General features: G+C 40.2%; 2 protein-coding genes and 1 long non-coding RNA gene across 6 annotated transcripts; 2 read left to right on the forward strand and 1 right to left on the reverse strand.

Moving 5' to 3' along the window:
- The first annotated feature begins 989 nt into the window (after nucleotides 1-989).
- LOC110895659 (putative F-box protein At1g32420) lies at nucleotides 990-11203 on the forward strand. 4 transcript variants are annotated; one of them, XM_022142983.2, is made up of 2 exons: nucleotides 990-2231; nucleotides 11035-11203. In XM_022142983.2, exon 1 carries the CDS (start codon nucleotides 1013-1015, stop codon nucleotides 2222-2224), a length of 1212 nt encoding a protein of 403 aa, XP_021998675.1. In that variant the 5' UTR covers nucleotides 990-1012; the 3' UTR covers nucleotides 2225-2231; nucleotides 11035-11203. The 4 variants fall into 4 exon arrangements, with proteins under 4 accessions (XP_021998675.1, XP_021998673.1, XP_021998672.1 ...); XM_022142981.2 differs by lacking the exon at nucleotides 11035-11203 and adding an exon at nucleotides 2909-3215; XM_022142980.2 differs by lacking the exon at nucleotides 11035-11203 and adding an exon at nucleotides 2660-2848.
- On the reverse strand, nucleotides 3688-5320 carry LOC110895660. The gene is made up of 7 exons (XR_002567297.2): nucleotides 5170-5320; nucleotides 4862-4995; nucleotides 4622-4737; nucleotides 4440-4516; nucleotides 4162-4294; nucleotides 3926-4001; nucleotides 3688-3819 (listed from the first exon to the last, which is right to left on the reverse strand). It is a non-coding gene; the product is annotated as an uncharacterized LOC110895660 (long non-coding RNA).
- Nucleotides 5454-6737, forward strand: LOC110893342. The gene is made up of 2 exons (XM_022140452.1): nucleotides 5454-5483; nucleotides 6099-6737. Exons 1-2 carry the CDS (start codon nucleotides 5454-5456, stop codon nucleotides 6735-6737), a joined length of 669 nt encoding a protein of 222 aa, XP_021996144.1.
- Nucleotides 11204-23504: the final 12301 nt, after the last annotated feature.

Genomic DNA, 23504 nt, shown 5'->3' on the forward strand with positions numbered 1-23504 from the left:
TCGAGCCGTACCGTTTCGACCCGTACCGTTTCGAACCGAACTGTGCCGTTTCGACCCGTACCGTTTCGAACTGAACCGTTTCGACCTGTACGGTTTCGAACCGAACCGTGCCGTTTCGACCCGTACCGTTTCGAACCGAACCGTTTCGAACCGAACCGTTTCGACCCGTACGGGTCGAAACGGTACGGGTCGAAACGTCACGGTTCGATACGACACGGTTCGGTTCGAAACGGCTCGGTTCGAAACAGCTCGGTTCGATACGGAACGGTTCGGTTTGAAACGGTTCGGCTTGAAATGGTTCGGGTCGAAACGGTTCGGTTCGAAACGGCTCGGTTCGATACGGCACGGTTCGGTTTGAAACGGTACGGGTCGAAACGGTTCGGCTTCGAAACGGTTCGGGTCGAAACGGTTCAGCTCGAAACGGTTCGGGTTCAAAACGGTTCAGCTCGAAACGGTTCGGTTCGATACGGCACGGTTTGGTTCGAAAAGGTACGGGTTGAAACGGTTCGGCTTGAAACGGTACGGGTCGAAACGGTTCGCGTCGAAACGGTTCAGCTTCGAAACGGTACGGGTCGAAACGGTTCGCGCCAAAATGTATTTTTTGGATTTTTTAGAATTTTTTGGATTTTTTTGAATTTTTATGATTTTTTAGAATTTTTATTATTTTTTAGAATTTTTTTGATTTTTTGGATTTTTTTTGATTTTTTGAATTGGATCAAAATGGCAATTAAAAACATTTAAAATGATAATCCTCAAAATACCCTTGGTTAAAGATGGAGTTTTTGGATGGAGTTAGGCAAAGTGATCAAAATGGCAACAAAATGTAAAAGTCAGGGACCCAGATGCACAAAAAAAACTATTTGGACTAAACTGGCAAATTTAGACAAAACTCAGGGACTAAAATGGCAATTTACTCAATCAATTTTGAAGATGCTATTTACAATGGGCTTTAAATAATACGGCATCGTTTTGCCTCTAAAAACCGCTGAAATACCAGTAACACACATATGTGATGTTCCATTTCATATCTCATATCACCTACCAGCAACATCAACATCTGCTTCCCTTAGAAGAATCAATCATCAAAATCAAAATGTCAGACAACATTCCCTTGGAACTCCAAGAGCTAATCATCAACAAGCTTCCGGTGGAACCCTTGATTCGATTCCGAACAGTCTGCAAAGCACGGAAGTCCCTCATCGACAGTTCCGATTTCATTCGAAATCATATCAAGCAACAGAATCAGCAACATCTGCTCGTAAAGTATCAAGACGCTGAGCTAAAATATGTTTCAATTCCTGACAATGATACTGATACTTTCCCCCAAAATACGGCTTCTGTGACTGTTCCCCAATTGGTAGTTAATATGCATAGACATGAAATAACCATTGACAGCTCCCACGGATTATTGTGTTTGTTCGGTTATTTCGACAGAAAAGCGATTATTTGGAATCCTTCTATTAGGAAAGCGGTTGATGTTGCTCTGCATCTGTTAGATAGGGATGTTGAAGAGATGTCTGCAATTTTTTTAGGGTTTGGGGTTTGTGTGGGGACTAGGGACCCAAAGATTGTTAAGATTAGGATAGAAGGTAAGGAAGGTGTGGTCCCGTGGCAGGTTGAGGTGTTTACGTTAAGCACCAGGGTTTGGAGAAGTGCGTATAGCAGCAATTTACCGAGTAAGTTTGTTAGATTTGGTGGGGAACAGATGGTTGTCGATGGAGTTGTTTATTGGCAGGTTAACGGGGATGTTCGTGATAGGGCCAATGGTGAAGGTGGGTATGGGAATTTGATTGTTTCGTTTGATCTGACAAGTGAAGAATTTGGAGAAGTGAAGCTTCCGGTTAGATTAGCCAATACTCCTTGTGGTTTGTGTATGTTTAAGCCAAGGGAGTCACTTGCTGTGATTGAAGGCCTTTTAGAGGACTCTAAACTGGTTTACCATGTATGGGTGATGAAGGATGGTGTTCCAAAGTTGTTTGAAAAGCTCTTCACTATCAGTGGTCATACACCGGATGGATCACTGGTTTCTTCTGTACTGGGATTCAGGAAGGCAGGTGAGGCTTTAGTCGAATTACAAGCTCATCCTTTTTCCATTAGAACACTTGCTACTTATGAACCCTACTCTAAAGCCATCAATAATCTTGGAGTTAGTGGAAGGCATATTTCTGTGTATTCTTACACGGAAACACTACTTCTGCTTGATCAGCCCGATATTACAAATTAGGAAAAAGGTAATGCCACTTTCCCTAATTAGTCTTCAATGTAATAAATGTCTTTTTTAATGATTTTTTTTTTTTTTACAAAATATTATGCATGTCGTTTAGTTGTGAACTTATTTGAGTTATATTTGTTGGTGCAAAATTCAGTTTTTTAATGATCTGGTAAGCTCTCTGTTACATATCAACTGTTTAATTGGTTTTTAGCGTTAAAAAAATGTATAATAACAAGTAGAAACAGATTTTTTAAATTAAAAAAAAAAACAGTTGGGTCGTTTAACTGAACCGGTTGCTAAAAGACCGACATGTTTTGAGGTATGGACTCGCGGGCTTCACTTTAATAACTAGTTTAATACCCGTCCGGTGGACGGGTTACGCTAGCATAACAAACAAAGATATATATATATTGAGGGTGTTTGTGATTGCTTCTCCTTTTCTTCAAGGTAATATGTAGGGATGTTGGAATATTTTCAGATGATAACGGGATTAGACGTTTGGCACTCAGTGATGTTCCTTTTTATGTAACCTTTTACCGTTGGTTGATTTGGTTATTTGTTTTACTAAATAAAGTGTAACAAAGAAACTTGATGTTCTGTTCCATTCATGCTTAAATAAAGTTGTTGACAGTTTCACAATACTTTCAATGTTTACAAATAATTAAAAAAAAAGTTTTGAAATGGGTACAATGCCAGGTATGTAGGTATGTTAACCAAGACCTGTACCTGCTTCTTTCCATGGTGCATCAGCTTTTATACGAGGAGGTCTAATGATTCGGTCAATGAGTCCATAATCCAAAGCTTCCTGAGCATTGAACCGTTTAATCCGGCTTAAATCCTTTTGAACCTGCACATTACGGTTAATGGGATAAGGTCAAGCCAAAGATACTGTGAAACATGAACTAATAATTTGATTATAGCGACTTGAGGTCGTAATAATAAGTTTTTAGTGTTTGGATAAAGCGAATTTTGTTATGATTATGAACAGTAAAACATATACGCACTTAAAATGTTTTAGTGAAAGAAATTTATAGCATACCTGCTCCACGGGTTGACCTGTCTTTTCAACCAACTCCTTGAAAAGATAATCTCTGATCCTTAAAAGCTCGTTCGCTTCATTTTGAATATCATCAGCCTGTACAACATCATTTGGTAGAAAAAACACAAAAGTTGAGCATACGTTAAAATGAACAAAATACCATAAATACCCATAGAACATAATAAAGAAAATAAAGAAAACGATAAAACGTATTTATAATGTCACTAAACAAATAACCAAACATTAAAATGAACAAAACAAAAGAGCATACTTAATGGAACTAAATATTTGGTGAAGCAAGAGTCTCGGTGTATATTGCTCCTTCTAACCCGTGAAACCAAAGTACAGGATAGTAACAATCTTCCCCTTTCATTGTCATGTCTATTTCATTAGCAACTCCATTATTCGATACCACAAGGAACCTGCCAGTACTTATAATATGTGTGATAGAGCATGATAAAATAATAAGCTGCATGGGAGGGATCCGAGCCCGTTTTCTTGCCTCGATTAATCCCGTTATAACATCACGGAGCCCAAAATCATAAAAATGGTCGTAAAATATCACAGGCTGCAAATTAGTCATAAAAAAATAAAGCTCAAACACGGAGTTAAAAAAGTAAAAAAAAAAAAAAAAAAAGAAGCCGGTCACTCTTATTACAAACACACAAACTTACCATTCCGGGGATGGGTTAAGATGTATACATATCCTTGCATAAGCTTATCTCCTGGGTATGGGTACGGCCAATGACCCTGTAACAAAACAATATATATATATATATATATATATATATATATATATATATATATATATATATATATATATAACTTCTTTAACTAATATTATTACATTTAAAGCTATCATATAATTAAAAGGTATGTATTGACCCAAACGGGAAAATTTGGAATGGACCTGTGTTGATCCATTATCATGATTTTCCACGAATGTGACAGCGCGTGAGGGCCACCATCCCATTACCCCAGTTGGTTTTCCATTAGGATCTATTAATTTCCAATACTGGTTATGCCGCAGAATGAAGTATTCCCTGCAGAGTACAATAACTGTTACAGTTATGCGCTTTTTCATTGGAGGATTTATGTAAAAATTCTCCATTAAGGATTTAGAGTGTGTCCCAAGTAACAGCCTAAATAAAAAACTCCTATTTCTTCTACAAAAAACAAATGTATTACATTTGTTGTGACATCAAATGCAGATGAGGTACCACCAGTGGCGTTGATCCAGTTAATCACATGTTGACGATGTGCATCTGAGAACATATCATCAAAATCACCGCCAAATAAATAAGTTAACTCACTAAATCAAACATGATCAGCTAAACATTTATACGAGGTTAATATTGTGTTTTTTTAACCTTGGTTGTAGCATAGATCACCGCCTTCGTAAGCTAGGCTATCCCAATATTCCCCAATGGCAAATGCAGGATTTGAAGCTTCAATGTAATCTTTCACATATTCACCTGAGAATCCCCTGTGACGCAAAAATTATTCATCTTTAATAAACTCCCTGAACAAAATTACTAACAAAAGTGTGTATATTAAGTAAAAGCAATAAATTTCAGATAACGGAGGCAAAATCGGTTCACAACACTCACCTCACAAAGTCAAGGCGCCAGCCATCATAACCAATATTGTTCTTGAGCCAGTTCAGCTACTCTTTGACGTCATTTCTTACAAAATCCTGTGATTGATGATTGATCAATGTTTGGTGCTGCATGAAATATGTCACCTGCAATTCGTAACATGAACAGATAAATGGCATGACTTTATTTAAACAAACAGTAGCTTTTCATCTATTAAGGGTTATAAAGAAAATAACATGAATACATAGCATGTTTTTATAGTAACCTGGAGATATTAAGGGTGAATTGTATATATTTGTTGTATATAAGTATATCTATACCGCTTGAAGGATTTCCACGACCCTAGAAATTTGGATCATCGCAAACAATTGCCCCGGGTCCCCATGCAAGCTTCCCTCCAAATATGTTCCATACTCCATATGCACTCCGAGACCAATATAAGACACCAAAATTACACAATGAGATATTCTGTCTAACCAAAAAATCAAAATCAACCTATACGTAGTTCACCTGTTTATTAGCGCATCGATGATTTAGTACTACATCACCCAGTACCTGTGATACATGAAGCAAATATATATCAATCTCTAGAAAGGATAAAGAGATGGTTGTTGAAATGATGATTTTAGCACATGTATCTGAAAATATCATCAACCCAAAAACATAGATCTGTATATAGAGAAAAAAATTTGTCTTTTTTAATTTCGTTTCAATATTATTATTATATATATAAAAGGCACCAATGGTTTTTTTGAATGTTGACTTTGGTGACCAAACTTAACTTTGAAAAAGACTAAAAAAAAGCTCTGTAGGGGCCAAACTTGACCACCAAACAAAGTTTGGTGGCCAAAGTTAACATTGAAAAAGACTTAAAAAACCATTCCACTAAAAGACGAAAAAAACTGCAAGGGCCAAACTTGACCACCAAACAAAGTTTGGCCAAAGTCAACATTCGAAAAGAGTAAAAAACCATTTCACAAAAAAAAAAAAAAAAAAACCTGCAAGGGCCAAACTTGACCACCAAACCAAGTTTGGTGCCCAGTTGAGAACCCGTCCGTAGGCCAGGTACCACGAATCTATAAGGCTCGTCTCTTCTCATCCAGTATTTATTGTTCTTGATCTTTCTTTGATATCACCTGTAACACCATTCCAACATCACAAGGTTAAAATGGTCATTTACAGTCATTCAGTTATCAGATAGTTCATTAAGCACAAATAAAAACTAAAAACGAAACTTACTTCTTGCAAGAAATCAGCAACGCCTTTTCTTTCCGGGCATTTGAATCCCATTAATACGGAAGATGTGATCCCGTGGCAGGTTGAGGTGTTTACGCTAAGCACGAGGGTTTGGAGAAGCGTGTATAGCGACAATGTACCTAGTAAGTTTGTTAGATTTGGTACTAGAGAACAGGTGGTTGTAGGTGGAGTTGTTTATTGGCTTGCTCGTGATATGTTTGTTCGTGATAGTGATAAGCTGTTAGTTTCGTTTGATCTGACAAGTGAAGAGCTTGGAGAAGTGAAGCTTCCGGATAGAGTACCCCCTACGTATTTAAGTTTGTCTCTGTTTAAGCTAAGGCAGTCCCTCGCTGTGATTGAAGGCAGTGTAGAGGACTCTAAACTGGTTTACCATGTATGGGTGATGAAGGATGGTGTTCCAAAGTTGTTTGAAAAGCTCTTCACTATCAGTGGTCACTCACCAGATGGATCAACCGTTTTTCTAAGGGGCTTTAGGAAGACCGGTGAAGCTTTAATCCAAGTGAAGGCTAATCCTGGCTTCAATACAACACTTGCTGCCTATGAACCCTATTCTAAAGCCATCACTAATCTTGGGATTAATGGAAGATGTATTTCTGTGTGTTCCTATACAGAAACACTGCTTCTGCTTTGATCAGCCAGTTTATGAAAAAGGTAATGTCATTTTCTCTAGTTAGTTTTCAATCCCTATAAGTTCAATGTAGTAAATGTCTTTTGAATGAATTTTGTACCAAATATTATGCATGTCGTTTAATTGTGTACTTATTTGGGATATATTTGTTAGTGGAAATCGATTTAAATGATATAGTGAAATGGGTTAGACATAGTATAAAGAGGCTTATTGTCACAGCCCGCTAAAATTCAGATCGCAAGTGTCGGTATTCCGGAATTTTCTACGAGCTTCAAGGGACTTTTATGGCAGATTTTTCCTTAGAAAAATCTAGATTCAAGGCTACAAAAATATCAAGGAGCTCTAGAGAAATCCATGGAAAATATCCAAGATATTTCCTTAATCGTTCTAGAATAGTCTTTGTAAATATCTTAGATATTATACTTAGAAATATCTAGATTAGGAATAATCTAGAACCATGAGCACAAGTATAAATAGGTGATCCATGCTCATTCGCTAATCACCTTCCAAGTTGTAACAAAGCATCCATTGTAAAGAGTTCTCAAAGCAATACAAACGTTCCTTTCATTCACAATCCTTGTTCCCTTTGTTCAAGTCGTTGAATCGAGTTGCAAGTTGGTGTCAAGGCTGATCTTAGCACGGTGACTAAGAGCCGCACGTGGGTTGAAGGACTAACTCCGTGACAAGTGGTATCAGAGCACGTCGATTCGCTGGGAAAATGGCTGATACGGGCAACAAAGGAGTAGGCATCAATGTTGCTATTGATGAGACTCGTGGACGGGATGAAACACCCCATGGAGGAAGGAAACATCGTGGTGCATCTAAGGACAAGACCTTGGAAAAACGGGTTGCTGAATTGGAGACCGCGATAACCGGGCTCGGAGCTCAAGTTGATGGCGCACTACAACGCTTGGATGAGTTAGAGACAAGCTTTAGTGACCTTCGTGACGACTTGAAGGCTGCAATAGAGTTGTTTCAGGCTGAGTTTCAGCTGAAAGTAAATGAAAGCATCAAAGAGGCTACGGAGAAAGCAGTCCATAAACTCCGTAAAGACATGGATGACTTATCAATGGATATGCACCGAAGCCTTCTTGGCCTAGAAACTAAGGTAAACGATTGTAGCAGGGTCGTGGTTTCAAGTGGAAGCAGCTTTGTGAGTTTCACTCCAAGAATCGAAGTACCAAAGCCAACACCCTTCATTGGCAAGCGGGAAGCAAGGGCTGTTGACGATTTCTTATGGGAGATGGAACGATACTTTGAAGGTGTAAACGTGACTGATGATGCCACGAAGATCAAGACAGTCACACTCTACTTAAAAGAAATCGCGGGCTTGTGGTGGCGACGTAAGTATGCCGAGATTGAAAAAGGTACGTGTATCCTTAACACTTGGGCTGATTTTATTCGAGAAATTAAAAAGCAATTCTATCCGGAGAATGCGGAAAATGAAGCTAAGAGCCGGTTGCGGAAGTTGAAACAAACCGGCACTATCAAGGACTATATTAAAGAGTTTACTACACTTGTCCTTGAAATTCTGGATATGTCCGACAAAGATTCTCTCTTCTACTTTCTCGATGGCTTACAAGCATGGGCCAAAACTGAATTAGAAAGACGCAGTGTCCAAGATCTCTCTTCGGCAATCGCTATAGCCGAGGGCTTAACTGATTATAGCCGAAGAGAATCTAGGAGCAAGGACCGCAAGAGTAGCCATGAGAAAGGTGGGGGAGAAAAATCAGCCCAAAACAAAGAAAGTACCACACGGAAGTCTCCACCACAATGGAAGGCCCGGGATAAGAAGCCCTTAACCAAAGAAAACAAGTGCTTTATATGTGACGGGCCACATTATGCTCGAGAGTGCCCCAAAAGAGCCAGCTTGCATGCTATGATTGCCCAAGTTGAAGGTGGTCACGAGGAAGAAGATGTTTGCATGGGATCGATGCAAATATTAACCGCAATCAAAGCTATGGTTGAAACACGCCCGTCACCTAACAAGGGGCTGCAATTCGTCCAAGCTAACATTTTAGGCAACCAAGTTCGAGCCCTTGTTGACACGGGAGCATCTCATAATTTCATGTCTATAGAAGAAGCAAGGCGACTTGGTGTAAAGTTTGCTAAAGGAGAAGGAGCGATGAAGACCGTCAATACTAATGCCAAACCAATTCATGGGGAGGCCAAGGACGTTCAGATTCGTATTGGTGAATGGGCCGGACTTATCAACTTCTCTGTAGTAGAGATGGACGACTTCAAGGTCGTGCTTGGCATGGAATTCTTCGATAAGGTACGGGCTTTTCCTATGCCGTTTGTTAACTCTTTATGTATCCTGGATGAGGGGAAGACTTGTATGGTGCGCACGGAGCGCGGGTCGAAGAACGGATCAAAGACCCTTTCAGCCATACAATTCAAGAAAGGATACAACAAGAAGGAACCATGCTACTTGGCGGTAGCAAAGGTCGAAGAGGAAAAGCCCAAGGAAGCTGTACCGATGGAGATCGAGAAGGTGCTAGAAGAATTCAAGGATGTCATGCCATCTGAATTACCCAAGAAACTCCCACCTCGAAGAGAAGTTGATCACGAGATTGAGCTGGAACCAGGTTCTAAACCGCCATCGAAGGCCCCATATCGCATGCCACCACCAGAACTGGAAGAGTTACGAAGGCAACTTAAGGAGTTGTTGGATGCTGGCTATATCCGCCCATCAAAAGCCCCATACGGTGCACCGGTACTATTTCAGAAGAAGAAAGACGGGTCCCTCCGAATGTGCATTGATTACCGGGCACTTAACGAAATCACGGTAAAGAATAAGTACCCTATTCCTCTTATTGCTGATTTGTTCGATCAACTTGGCAATGCTAGGTACTTTTAAAAATTGGATTTACGTTCGGGCTACTATCAAGTAAGAACAACCCGCTAAAATTCAGATCGCAAGTGTCGGTATTCCGGAATTTTCTACGAGCTTCAAGGGACTTTTATAGCAGATTTTTCCTTAGAAAAATCTAGATTCAAGGCTACAAAAATATCAAGGAGCTCTAGAGAAATCCATGGAAAATATCCAAGATATTTCCTTAATCATTCTAGAGTAGTCTTTGTAAATATCTTAGATATTATACTTAGAAATATCTAGATTAGGAATAATCTAGAACCATGAGCACAAGTATAAATAGGTGATCCATGCTCATTCGCTAATCACCTTCCAAGTTGTAACAAAGCATCCATTGTAAAGAGTTCTCAAAGCAATACAAGCGTTCCTTTCATTCACAATCCTTGTTCCCTTTGTTCAAGTCGTTGAATCGAGTTGTAAGTTGGTGTCAAGGCTGATCTTAGCACGGTGACTAAGAGCCGCACGTGGGTTGAAGGACTAACTCCGTGACATTATGCTTGCATAAAAGAACTCAAAGTGTGTCTGGTGAGTTTTGGGGTGTTCGGGAGAGCAGGGGTGGGGATTATTACTCTTATTTTGTTTATGAGTGTTGAGAGAATAATCTGTGAGGTAGAAATCGGGATGCCGGAAGAAGGAAATTTGCAGGGGTAAGGTTCCCTATAAAGCGTGCGGTAGTGATCTGGCCGTATAGGCTTCCTGTTACCTTCTATAGTGATATGGTAAGCTCTCTGTTTCATATGAATTGTTCAATGAGGGTTTTGTTAGATCATAGTAATTGGGGATTTTTATGTTTGATTGAGGTTTTTGTTCAGTTAGGGTTTCGAGATGAGGGTTTCTTGCTTTCCAAAGTTTAGAATAGAGCGATTGTTCTTGGAGTGTTAGTTATAATCGTAAGTGTTGCAAGCAGTTTTATGGGGTTAAGGATGTTTATGAAGAGAGTTTGATGTATGTGTATTAATAATATTAATTGTATTTCACTGGTAAGAAAGAGAATGAGACACTAGCCCTAGCTTGGGCGGACTTGGTTTTCGAGAAGAATTTTAGTTTATTATGTGTAGGAGAAAGTGAGGATTCACTTTTGTTGTTGAAGGAGGGGCAAAATGTGTTAAATTGCTTTTTGATCACATTAGTTGTTTAAATACTTTAATAGTTGTTGAATCGATGGATTTCAATTGCTTTTTGATCACATTTCTTGATTTCTTGATCAGACTATTGATTATGTTCCAGATTAGTTGTCTGAATGTCTAATTACTTCGATTGTTTCTAACTCGATGCCTTTGAATTGCTTTTTTATGGCATTTCTTGATTTCTTGATCAGGCTAGTGATTATGGTCCGGTATAGATGGATATTATAAACTTGGAGAAATGAGCTAAAACATGATATGCATCAGATTACAATCTGTGTATATGGTTTCTGTTTTTCAGGTATTTGGTGAAAAAGCATTTGAGGAGTTGTTCATCTCTGATCAGCATAATAAATAGTGTGTGTCGGTGTGGGGAAGAACTAGAGTAACATATGATATATGGGAGTGAGTGAGAAGATATATAATAGTATAGGGCATGGGTGTGTGTCGGTTAAGGAAGAGCTTCAAAGTATATGCATTATGATATCACGTCGTTTTGTAAAGATGATTGGAGTGTTTGCTGGAATTTAATCTTCCATACCTTAACAATTCGACCGTTAGGCTTGTATAGCCTCCTCAACATGTTAGAAAATAAAGAAACTAGTATATGAGGAAACAACTGCACTGGAATAACCACTTAGCAAACAACTAGGAAATAACTTAAGAAATGCAGTACAAGTACAACATGGGACATGGAAACGGGGTGTATGGGACGTGACGTGCATGGGATACGTATTGGTCTATTTGGTTGCTGTGAAGGATTGGATAATGTCACACCCCAAATTCCACGTGTCACCGGTGGGCCCGGTGTGGGGGTATGGTGACGTAGTTGGCGTCATCATAGACAAACAACGCAATATAATAATGCACAGCGGAAGCAAAGAAAAATTCATTTCAACTTTAATAAAATGTAATATTTAAATATCACTTGTAGTTGAAACGGATCCACAGGCGGATCAAATAAAATAAGATAATTGTTCAACAGTTTTATTGTCGTCCGAGCTTGCGAGACTATTGTGGACGCTCTAGGAGACAGCCAGCCTAGTACGTGTAGTACCTGCACTTAACCTTTTGGGAAAATACGTCAGTTTACACTGGTAAATACAAATTAACTGACTCATTTTGAAAATGATTGAAAATTGATTTAAATGCACATGGCATAAAATATTTTTATAACTTGGGATAATTATGCAATATAAACTTGTAATGGATTTACTTGTTTCTCCGCGTTCAGTAGCCTGATTCGCAGACCGGGTTAAAGATTAATAGACACACCACAATATAGAGTTATACACTGACGGGTGTACGCCTACACCCCGTGCTCTGGTCGTGGCCATCTCGTAAGATAATGCCAAGGATATCCGGGACATGGTCATTAACCCCCCAAAGGCTTCAAGTAATAAAACACATTCAAAACAGGGTCATCTCAATGGATTTAACCACTATACGATTAAATGATTCGATGCCGGACCAAGCGGTATTTTATATACCTTACCCCAAGCCCGTATAGGGAAAATAAGTTAAAGAGTATTTACCTTAGTAAGTATGAATCACAATTGGCAAGTGAGGGTAGCTTTTACTGGGCCTCCTATTCTGGAACAAAGGTTTATAATAACCTATTAGATTCCTAACGGGTCTTTATTTAAGCCTAAGCTTAGACCGGTTAGTTTTTAAGGACGATACGGTTCAAGCGCACGATTAAGCGGAGACCGGATGGAACGTGATTTAGACCCGACAAGTTTGAATACTTGTATAATATGGGTATACTAAATACATTCTGGATTTTGAGACAAAAATGATAACGTTTGACCCGTTTCGGTCAATTTATGCAAACTAGTTACATAAACCGAACCGAACGCTAAAAGAGCGTTACGGGTAACCAAAAGAGTCATATGCAAGTTCCCTGAGATAATATGCTTTAATTATGATATAATATCAGCAAGTTATGTTCTATTATGCCCCGAACGAATTTAAACTCAATTTATGCCTTAGAAGGGCATTTTGGTCATTTAAAAGATTATAAAAGAGTTAAATTGGAAATCTGAGTTACAGGTCTGGTTTATATAGTAAATATACTTAATTTGATATATTATAACAGTAGGGTATGACCCATATACAAAACTTATCATTTAAAATCAAACTATGCACCGTAGGGGTATTTTAGTAATTTCACAAGGGCTAAAAATGTCAAAACTGGAAATCTGAGTTCAAAAACTTATACTTACTGTTATTATATAAAAATATGCTAAATACATCAGTAGGTATAATCCTTATATGTTTAATATGGGTATAATGCATACTATGCGTTAAAACGCTTAGAAAGGCGATTTAGAGCCGTTTCCGGGTTTTCAAAAGAAAGCTGAGATTTTTATATTTCCAGAATGCCCAAAATAATTTATTTAACAAATAAAATCAGTAGAAAAAGGTTTGGGATCAAAAGGATTTATAAAACTCATTTTACGGCTTAAAAAGGTCAAAACCGGTATTAACCGAATCAAACTTAGAGACCTATGATACGATCAGCCAAAAATTAAATAAAAATCCTCAAAAATCCCAAAATATTATATAACATCAGTGGGTAAAAAGTTTTATATCAAAAAGTGGCCTTAAATAGGTTATACGCTAAATGCGCCGTTTATTTAACATAAAGCTATAGTTTTACGATATCGGCCATAACTCGAAATCTGGACCTCCAACTGATATCAAATTTTCGGTGCAAGTTTATAAATCAGTAATAAAGGTTTCTACTCTTTCATTTTTCCAAAAATCACGTTTTATAACAAAAAGGGCAAAATAGTCAACTTTAAGCATAAATCGGAAACATGCATATGAATCGGTTAAGCATGGACTCAAGATGTAAAATTCCAGAGAGTTAAACATAAATATAAAAGGTCCAAAATAAGCTCTAATGCAGATCTCAAACATTCATGCACGGATCCGAATCGAGAGTCAAAGAAAAAGTCGTTTTATAAGACTTTCGGTTCCGATCCGAGTTTATACTAAAGATTGTCGAGTTGAACATGATAAAACATATTCTTACATTCATTGTAAAGTTATTTTTGATGATCAAACTGATTGCATGTCATCTACATTACCATTTATGCTACATTTTGCAAAAACAAGTTCTGTTGACTTTTTTTAAGAACAACTTTGACTCGACAAATAGCATACTTAGAGTGGGAATCAGAGAATACCTTTTTGAGGGTTTGTTTCCCACATAAATACCAACTTGTAGGTACTTTCAATTTGAGAAATGACTGAGCCATTTTTGTTTAATCGAAAAGTCAAACTATATTTACTACGGATTGACTTTTGGCTAATAATGAAAGCTAGAACGAATTAGAGAAGGTTATGGATGCTTACAAGAGTCCTAATGAAGCTTAGGAATCACTATGAAGTTGCCTTGTCGTCCAGAAAGCTCCTGGAGATGCCTTGTGAATTCTTGAAAGTTGAATGTGTTCTTGGTTACTACTCAAGACCCTCAAAAATGAAGCTTTTGATCTGATTTTATGGAGTTTCAGAGGTTATGAGAGGCTCACAGGTGTCCCAACATGCATGTCCTTCAATTGGTGAGTTTTGGAGGTGTTGATAGCTGTAAACCACTCAAAAATCAGACTCAACAGCAGCTGATCGCGAGTTTCTGTATCTGGGCACGGGTCGCGGCCCGCGTAAGGCCGCCCAGGCGGGCCGCCTGGGGTCTGCAACTCCAAACATTGCTTAAAAGTTGCAGTTTTGGTCCCTGTTCTTTAGTTACGAGGTTTTGGCCATTAATCTTGACCCTTAGACCCTCAAGTCTGATTTTTAGGAACCTTGGGACATTTACCAACATGGTAATATCCTCGGTTAACTTTGCGCTCACCCGAAAAGTCATGAAATTCGACGTTGACGCTTTTAACCCCTTAAGTACGGTTTTGGCCATAACTTTCTCATACGATAACGAAACTTCATGAAATTCTTGCCACATATTCTAGTGAGTATATTCTAGCATTACAAAGCTTCGGGGCTGCTAAATGATCACTCAGAGGTATAAATTTAACATGTTGACACTTTTAGTCCCTGTAGTTTGTAATTCCTCATTTTCGTGCATTTTCCGCTTCGTATGATCCATGATCCATCCGTTTAGGGTTATAAACACCATGTAGGATTATTTTAGAGTCTATTTATCCACTGTTGACACTTTGGACCCTTACGTTCCATAGTTTTCACTGTTTGTCAACTTTAGCCCCTCTAAAGTATGTTTTCGCATATGCAAAGCCTATGACACGCGTCAATACATTATTGGACGTAAATTTTCGAGGTGTTACATCCTCACCCCCTTAAAAGAAATCTCGACCTCGAGATTTACTGGAACAAATGAGGGTATTTTTCCTTCATCGTGGATTCCACTTCCCACGTGTATTCGGGACCTCTACGGGCATCCCATTTGACCTTAACAATAGGTACATGCTTCCTTCGAAGCTTCTTTACCTGTCGATCCTCAATCGACAATGGTTTCTCCACAAACTTCAAACTCTCATCTATGTGTATATCTGTATGCGGTATGACCAGTGATTCGTCAGCGAAACACTTATTCAGATTACAGATGTGGAACACATTATGAATAGCGCTAAGTTCTTCAGGCAAGTTTAACTTATAAGCGACTGACCCGACACGTTCGACAATCTCGAAAGGTCCTATGTATCTCGGGCTTAGCTTGCCTTTCTTACCAAATCGCATCACCCCCTTCCAGGGCGATACTTTAAGCAACACCTTATCACCTACATCGAAGTGAAAATCTTTGCGCTTAGGATCCGCATAACTCTTCTGCCTATCCCTGGCGGCTTTCAAACGATCGCGAATTTGAACGATCTTGTCCGTCGTCTCAAAAACGATTTCTGGTCCTGATAGTTGGACATCTCCGACTTCTGCCCAACAGATGGGCGATCTACACTTTCTACCGTATAAGGCCTCAAAAGGCGCAGCTTTTATGCTGGAATGGTAGCTATTGTTGTAGGAGAATTCAATCAGTGGTAGGTTCTTATCCCAACTACCACCCAAATCGATCGCACATGCACGAAGCATGTCTTCCAAAGTTTGAATAGTACGCTCACTCTGACCATCGGTCTGAGGATGATAAGCCGTACTAAAATTCAAACGAGTGCCCAATGATTGTTGGAAACTCTTCCAAAAATGCGACGTATATCTAGTATCTCTATCGGAGATAATAGATACAGGTATACCATGCAACGCTACAATCTTATCAATGTATAATTGAGCTAACATATCGGAGCTATACGTTTCCTTGATGGGTAGAAAATGAGCTGACTTCGTCAGTCTATCTACTATGACCCATATGGTATCATTTCCCTTTCTCGTCTTTGGCAACTTGGTGATGAAATCCATTGTCACCATTTCCCATTTCCATGTGGGAATTTCAGGTTGTTGAAGCAAACCTGACGGCTTCTGATGCTCAGCCTTGACTTGCGCACAAGTCAAACATTTAGCTACATGCTCTGCTACAGACTTTTTCAAACCAATCCACCAGTAGTTTGCTTTTAGATCCTGGTACATCTTATCAGCTCCAGGATGAACGGAATATTTAGAGCTGTGGGCTTCCTGGAGGATAACATCCCGAAGTCCTCCATAAACTGGAACCCATATTCGTCCGTTCAGTCTTAGCATTCCATCCTTGTCGTAGGATAACTGCTCTTCAGTTACTCCTAACTTCTCTTCAGGATAGTTAGCTTCCAACACAGCTTCCTTCTGTGCAGCTAACACCCTTTCGTTCAAATTATTCCTTATTTCAATGCGCTTGGCATTGATCCTGATCGGTTTCACTCTTTCTTTCCTGCTTAAGGCGTCGGCAACTACATTAGCCTTGCCTGGATGGTATCTTATCTCACAGTCGTAATCATTTAAAGTTTCCATCCATCGTCTTTGTCGCATGTTCAATTCCTTCTGATTGAACAAATGCTGAAGGCTCTTGTGATCTGAATAGATTACACACTTGGTTCCATACAAGTAGTGTCTCCACAGTTTCAATGCAAATACAACTGCACCCAATTCCAAATCGTGGGTGGTGTAGTTCTTCTCGTGCACCTTTAGCTGACGTGATGCGTAGGCAATGACCTTGCCTCTCTGCATGAGTACACAGCCCATACCAGTGTGTGACGCATCACAATACACCACGAATTCTTCTACACCATCAGGCAATGTTAACACTGGTGCATTGCTCAACTTCTTCTTCAGAATGTCAAACGATTCCTGCTGCTTAGGGCCCCAATCAAATTTAATCTTCTTACGAGTCAACGAAGTTAGGGGCGCAGCAATCCTTGAAAAGTTCTCAATGAATCGCCTATAGTATCCTGCTAATCCTAGGAAACTGCGAATCTCGGTAGGAGTCTTTGGCTCCTGCCAATTCATAACTACTTCTACCTTAGCGGGATCTACTTGGATACCACGCTCACTTACCACATGTCCAAGGAATTGGACTTCTCGAAGCCAAAATTCACACTTTGAAAATTTGGCATAGAGTTTCTCATGCTGTAGGAGTTTGAGAATACAACGAAGGTGTTTCTCGTGGTCAGCTTGGCTCTTCGAGTAAATAAGAATGTCGTCAATAAAGACGATAACGAACTTATCCAGATAAGGCTTGCAGACGCGATTCATGAGATCCATGAATGCGGCTGGTGCGTTAGTGAGCCCAAAAGGCATCACTAGGAACTCGTAATGTCCATAACGAGTCCTAAACGCTGTCTTGTGCACATCTTCATCCTTGACCTTCAGCTGGTGATAGCCTGACCTCAAGTCGATCTTCGAAAAGTAGCTTGCTCCTTGCAATTGATCGAACAGATCGTCGATCCTAGGTAAAGGATACCTATTCTTGATAGTAACTTTGTTAAGCTCACGGTAATCGATGCACAGACGCATCGATCCATCCTTCTTTTTAACGAATAAGATTGGCGCTCCCCAAGGAGACGAGCTAGGCCTAATAAAACCTTTAGCTAACAGATCATCTAACTGCGTCCTTAACTCCTTCATCTCCGTTGGTGCCAACCTATATGGTGCCCTTGCTACTGGCGTTGCACCCGGAATGATGTCAATTCGGAACTCCACCTGCCTATCTGGTGGTAAACCGGGTAGTTCTTCAGGGAATACTTCAGGGTATTCTGAGATGACAGGGATGTCTTCAATCCTTGGCTTTGGCTCATCAATAGTAACTTGTGCCATGTAAATGACACATCCCTTCTGCAGGCATCTGGATGCCTTGAGCATGGACACTTGCTCAGGCAATCCGTGCTGCGTATCTCCTTGGATAGTAAGTGACTCACCCAACGGAGTCTTAACTACCACTTGCTTTCTGTTGCACACAATCTGGGCGTGGTTACGCGATAACCAATCCATACCTATCACTATATCGAATCCGGCTAGCTTAAAGGGAAGCAAGGATAACGGGAAAGAATGATTCCTAATGGATATAACACATCCATCTAAAATAGTTGAGGCGGTTTCTATGGTTCCATTGGCTAATTCCACCTCATACTTCACACTTAAGGCTTTAACAGGTAGGTTTAACAATTTACAGAACTTATCATCTACAAATGACTTATCAGCTCCTGAATCAAACAGGACTCTAGCAAAGACATCATTTACAAGAAAAGTACCTGTAATAACGTTGTCATCTTGCACCGCTTCCTTAGCGTCCATCTTGAAGACTCTTGCATTGGTCTTCTTTCCCTCATCGGCTTTCTTTGCATTCTTTGGGCAATTAGACTTAATGTGCCCCTTCTCGTTGCAACCGTAACATGTTGCATCCTTCAGACCTTTGCACTTCAAAGTTGTATGATCCGCAGATTTGCAGATCCCACAGGGCCTCATGGGAGACTGTGATTTCGATTCTAAACGACACTTCCCAAAATGGTGTCTCTTGCAGGTCTTGCATTTGGGCTTATCCCCTGATGGTTGCCAATCTCTCTTAAATCCCGACCCTTCCCTGTGGTCGTTATTCCCTCGGTGTCTTTTCTCCGACCTCCGTGAGGTATCGTCCTCACGTTTCCTTTTGTTCTCCTCCGAGTTCTTAAGAGTCCTCAACCGGACTACGTCCTGGGTGAGAGAGAGAGAGAGATAGATCAGCTGCTGATCTGAACGTCGTAGGCCTCGATGCCTTAACACTTGCCTTGATCTCTGGTGCCAAACCCCCAATAAAACGGGCGATCCTTCTTGGCTCTGGGGTTACCAGGTATGGCACTAATCGAGATAGGGTGTTGAAGGTGGTGAGATATGCCTGGCAGTCTAGGTTCTTCATCACTAGGGATACGAAATCTGACTCAATCCTTTCAACTTCGTGTTGTGGGCAGAAATTTTCTTTAATGAGAGCCACGAACTGTTCCCATGACATACTGTAAAGTGTGGCCTTTCCGGCAGCTTGTAAGAGAGATTTCCACCACGCTAGTGCATCCCCTTTGAACGATTGGGACACGTACTTCACTACGTCCCGATCAGCACACCCACTGATATCTACAACCGTATCCATTTCATCTAACCAGGTCATACAGTCGACCGCTCCTTTCTCCCAAGTAAAATCTCTGGGTTTGCATGAGACGAAATATTTATACGTACAGGACTTGCTGTGCGTTTCATGCTTCTGCTTGATCTCCTTTTTCGGAACACTGCTGTGGTTAGAGGAGTGATTATCCTCATCATCCTTCTTTAGCTCCTCTTTCTTAGACACGTCTTTCTTAGAGGGCGGCTTGCTATGAGCCTCCGAATGAGTCTTGGGCTTGGTGTGCGATGCGGTTCGGGTCCTACTTCGGGTCCCGCTCGATTCTCTGAATTGCCTTTCAATGGCTTTGGCTACAGCATTTTCTACTAGTGCTTGTAGCTCTGCACCAGTTACATGAATCCTAGTGTTACCAGGATTTTCCTCTGAACGACTGTTTGTTTCTTCCGATTTTGCCATGTAGCTTTAAGGGCTACAATAAAGTAAGGACAAGGTCTATTTAGAAACCTAACAGTATTATCGTTCTTGACGATTTATTAACCATGGTAATAATAGCCATAATAGTTAATTTATTTAATTTCATTCAGCACTTTTATTAGCATCATAGAATGAAATTTATATATTGGCACAATAGGCCTAGTCACTTTGGACAAACTTCTAAATTTGAATTTAGATTTTATAGGATTGGATTTGTATAATTTAAAACAAATAAATCCTTTACTTGGTAGGGAGTTTATAAACCACGGCTGCCTTTTTGTCTTATATGACATTAGTTATAACCCGTAGGCATCAAGTCACAATCAGATATATATACAAATATAATCTTTGGATAATTTATTAAAAGGGTGACTTGTGTGATTTTACAGATCACGCTAGCCAAGAATGTTAACATGTTTACAGATGTTAACAGAGATTCGAATCTTTTTAACCAGGTTTTACCATATTGGCCAGGCCTTTTAATAAGACATTCAGGCTTGGTTTTACCTTCTTAAGATTCTTATTAAAATGGTAAATTAAAATAATGATTGATATTTTTCATTTATTTGTATATTATGTTCATGCATATAGATAAAATGAAAAGCTTAAATTAACCATTTTAAATAAAATAGACTAGTACAACTTTGCCCTAAACGGGACTTTTACTCAAGTAACATGCCCACGCAGGGGCTAAACCAAATAACAAACAACAAGCAAACAAACAAACCCACGCAGGGGATAAACAGAACAACATACCCACGCAGGGGTAGAACAAGAGAAATATGCTCTCGCAGGAGCAGAGTACAGAAGATAAATGTCCTCGCAGGGACACGAGTAAATAAGCTAACAAACAAAGGATTTAATAATCCTTCTTGCCTTTCCCTTTGATCAAATCAACCATCTTCTTAAACATTCCACGGTTATGCCGACGATCTTCCCGCAATTCATGTCGCAATTCACGTCGCACATCATTTATCCCTTGAAGGATTTCTTGAACTTGCGGTGGCGACATCATCGGCGCCTGCGGCGGTGGAGGATAATGCGGTGGTTGAGGAGGCTGCGGCTGCTGATATCCATATGAAGGGTATCCAAAAGTCGATTGTCCCGTAGCCCAGGGACCTCCAAAAGTACTCTCCTGATTGAGAGGGTTGAAGCTCGAAGCTATCCAGTAGGGATCCCCTGTGTAGTCATATCCTGGGGGAAAAGTCGGCTCGAAGGGATTGAACGGTGCCGAGCTAGCATAAGCAGGGATTGGCTCTCCAAAGTTCTGCGGTAGCGGTGGCGCGATTGGCGCAGAAGTCACTTCTGAGACGGGCTGCGAAGATTCTCCCATCTCTGGCTCTTCGTGAAGAGGCGAGTATCGGCTGCTACCGGGATGTGGAGGGGTGCCGATGCGAATCCCTCCTCGTGTAGACATACGGGCGTTCCTTCCCCTTCGCCTCGGAGGCTGAGGAGGCAAAACCGGAGGTAGTGGCGGCGGCGGAGTGACTACATCGCGCCAGAAGCCCTCAGAAGGATCCTGCTGCTGAGGCTGCTGCTGAAGCTGCTGCTGGGAGTGATGCTGGGAGTGCAAGGGAGAGTTATGGTAGGACTGGTGCATGGGAGAGCTGTGATAACTAGGGGTATACACCCAATCGTGCTGCTTGAATCTCTCCTCGAAACTGTCGGGACCATTGTAAGGTGATCCCCTGAATGGTGACCCATCTGAAATCTCAATGGGGTGGTTTGGTGTACCGGATGGTGGCATGGAATGATCGGTATCCTCATCGACCTCCATCTCATTGCCACCCGGAAAGTGGTCTTCTGGTCCAAGTGGGTTATAACCCACTGGTTCTCCCAAATAAGCATCAGGGTTGTATAGGCCCTGATAGACAGGTGCTGGGTAATCAAAAGGTGATGGGCGGTCCTGGAGAGGTATGAAGGATTGATGGGAGTTGTGGGGCTCATTTTCTGAATGAGGCCCAAAGGAGTGGGGGAGAGAAGGCGAGGTACTCAGTGAGGCTGAGTGCCTGGCAGGTTCAGCGAACGATCTCCAAAGGTTTCGGGTATCTGCGTTTTGGGGTCCTGAAGGCGTTCGCCTATGCGAAGGCCCAGCTTCGTGGTCGTGTGAGGTTGCGCATGCTTTTCCTCTTCCTCTAACACGCGGCGGCATTTTGAACCTGTCAAAATTAAACAAGTGGCACAACAAAATATATATAAGACAAAGTTAGAAAAATAAAAGAAATTTTTGAACATTTCCTAAGTTCTTTGTCTAGACTCGCGAATCGAGGAATGTGCAATTGTGTATCTGAGTTTAAACACAGAAGGCTAGTGTTTAATTCACTCAGCGTTGGCTCTGATACCAACCTGTCACACCCCAAATTCCACGTGTCACCGGTGGGCCCGGTGTGGGGGTATGGTGACGTAGTTGGCGTCATCATAGACAAACAACGCAATATAATAATGCACAGCGGAAGCAAAGAAAGATTCATTTCAACTTTAATAAAATGTAATATTTAAATATCACTTGTAGTTGAAACGGATCCACAGGCGGATCAAATAAAATAAGATAATTGTTCAACAGTTTTATTGTCGTCCGAGCTTGCGAGACTATTGTGGACGCTCTAGGAGACAGCCAGCCTAGTACGTGTAGTACCTGCACTTAACCTTTTGGGAAAATACGTCAGTTTACACTGGTAAATACAAATTAACTGACTCATTTTGAAAATGATTGAAAATTGATTTTAAATGCACATGGCATAAAATATTTTTATAACTTGGGATAATTATGCAATATAAACTTGTAATGGATTTACATGTTACTCCGCGTTCAGTAGCCCGATTCGCAGACCGGGTTAAAGATTAATAGACACACCACAATATAGAGTTATACACTGACGGGTGTACGCCTACACCCCGTGCTCTGGTCGTGGCCATCTCGTAAGATAATGCCAAGGATATCCGGGACTTGGTCATTAACCCCCCAAAGGCTTCAAGTAATAAAACACATTCAAAACAGGGTCATCTCAATGGATTTAACCACTATACGATTAAATGATTCGATGCCGGACCAAGCGGTATTTTATATACCTTACCCCAAGCCCGTATAGGGAAAATAAGTTAAAGAGTATTTACCTTAGTAAGTATGAATCACAATTGGCAAGTGAGGGTAGCTTTTACTGGGCCTCCTATTCTGGAACAAAGGTTTATAATAACCTATTAGATTCCTAACGGGTCTTTATTTAAGCCTAAGCTTAGACCGGTTAGTTTTTAAGGACGATACGGTTCAAGCGCACGATTAAGCGGAGACCGGATGGAACGTGATTTAGACCCGACAAGTTTGAATACTTGTATAATATGGGTATACTAAATACATTCTGGATTTTGAGACAAAAATGATAACGTTTGACCCGTTTCGGTCAATTTATGCAAACTAGTTACATAAACCGAACCGAACGCTAAAAGAGCGTTACGGGTAACCAAAAGAGTCATATGCAAGTTCCCTGAGATAATATGCTTTAATTATGATATAATATCAGCAAGTTATGTTCTATTATGCCCCGAACGAATTTAAACTCAATTTATGCCTTAGAAGGGCATTTTGGTCATTTAAAAGATTATAAAAGAGTTAAATTGGAAATCTGAGTTACAGGTCTGGTTTATATAGTAAATATACTTAATTTGATATATTATAACAGTAGGGTATGACCCATATACAAAACTTATCATTTAAAATCAAACTATGCACCGTAGGGGTATTTTAGTAATTTCACAAGGGCTAAAAATGTCAAAACTGGAAATCTGAGTTCAAAAACTTATACTTACTGTTATTATAT

This window comes from Helianthus annuus, chromosome 12, assembly GCF_002127325.2.
Source record: "Helianthus annuus cultivar XRQ/B chromosome 12, HanXRQr2.0-SUNRISE, whole genome shotgun sequence".
Taxonomy (NCBI): Eukaryota; Viridiplantae; Streptophyta; class Magnoliopsida; order Asterales; family Asteraceae; genus Helianthus; species Helianthus annuus.

What these genes read in the sequence shown, in the direction of transcription:
- LOC110895659 (XM_022142983.2), top strand. Translation starts at nt 1,013, where the DNA reads ATGTTCCATTTCATATCTCATATCACCTACCAGCAACATCAACATCTG.
- LOC110893342 (XM_022140452.1), top strand. Translation starts at nt 5,454, where the DNA reads ATGGTTGTTGAAATGATGATTTTAGCACAT. An exon ending in AAATGATGATTTTAGCACAT is followed by an intron (nt 5,484 to 6,098) that starts GTATCTGAAAAT and finishes ACTTCTTGCAAG; the next exon opens with AAATCAGCAACGCCTTTTCT.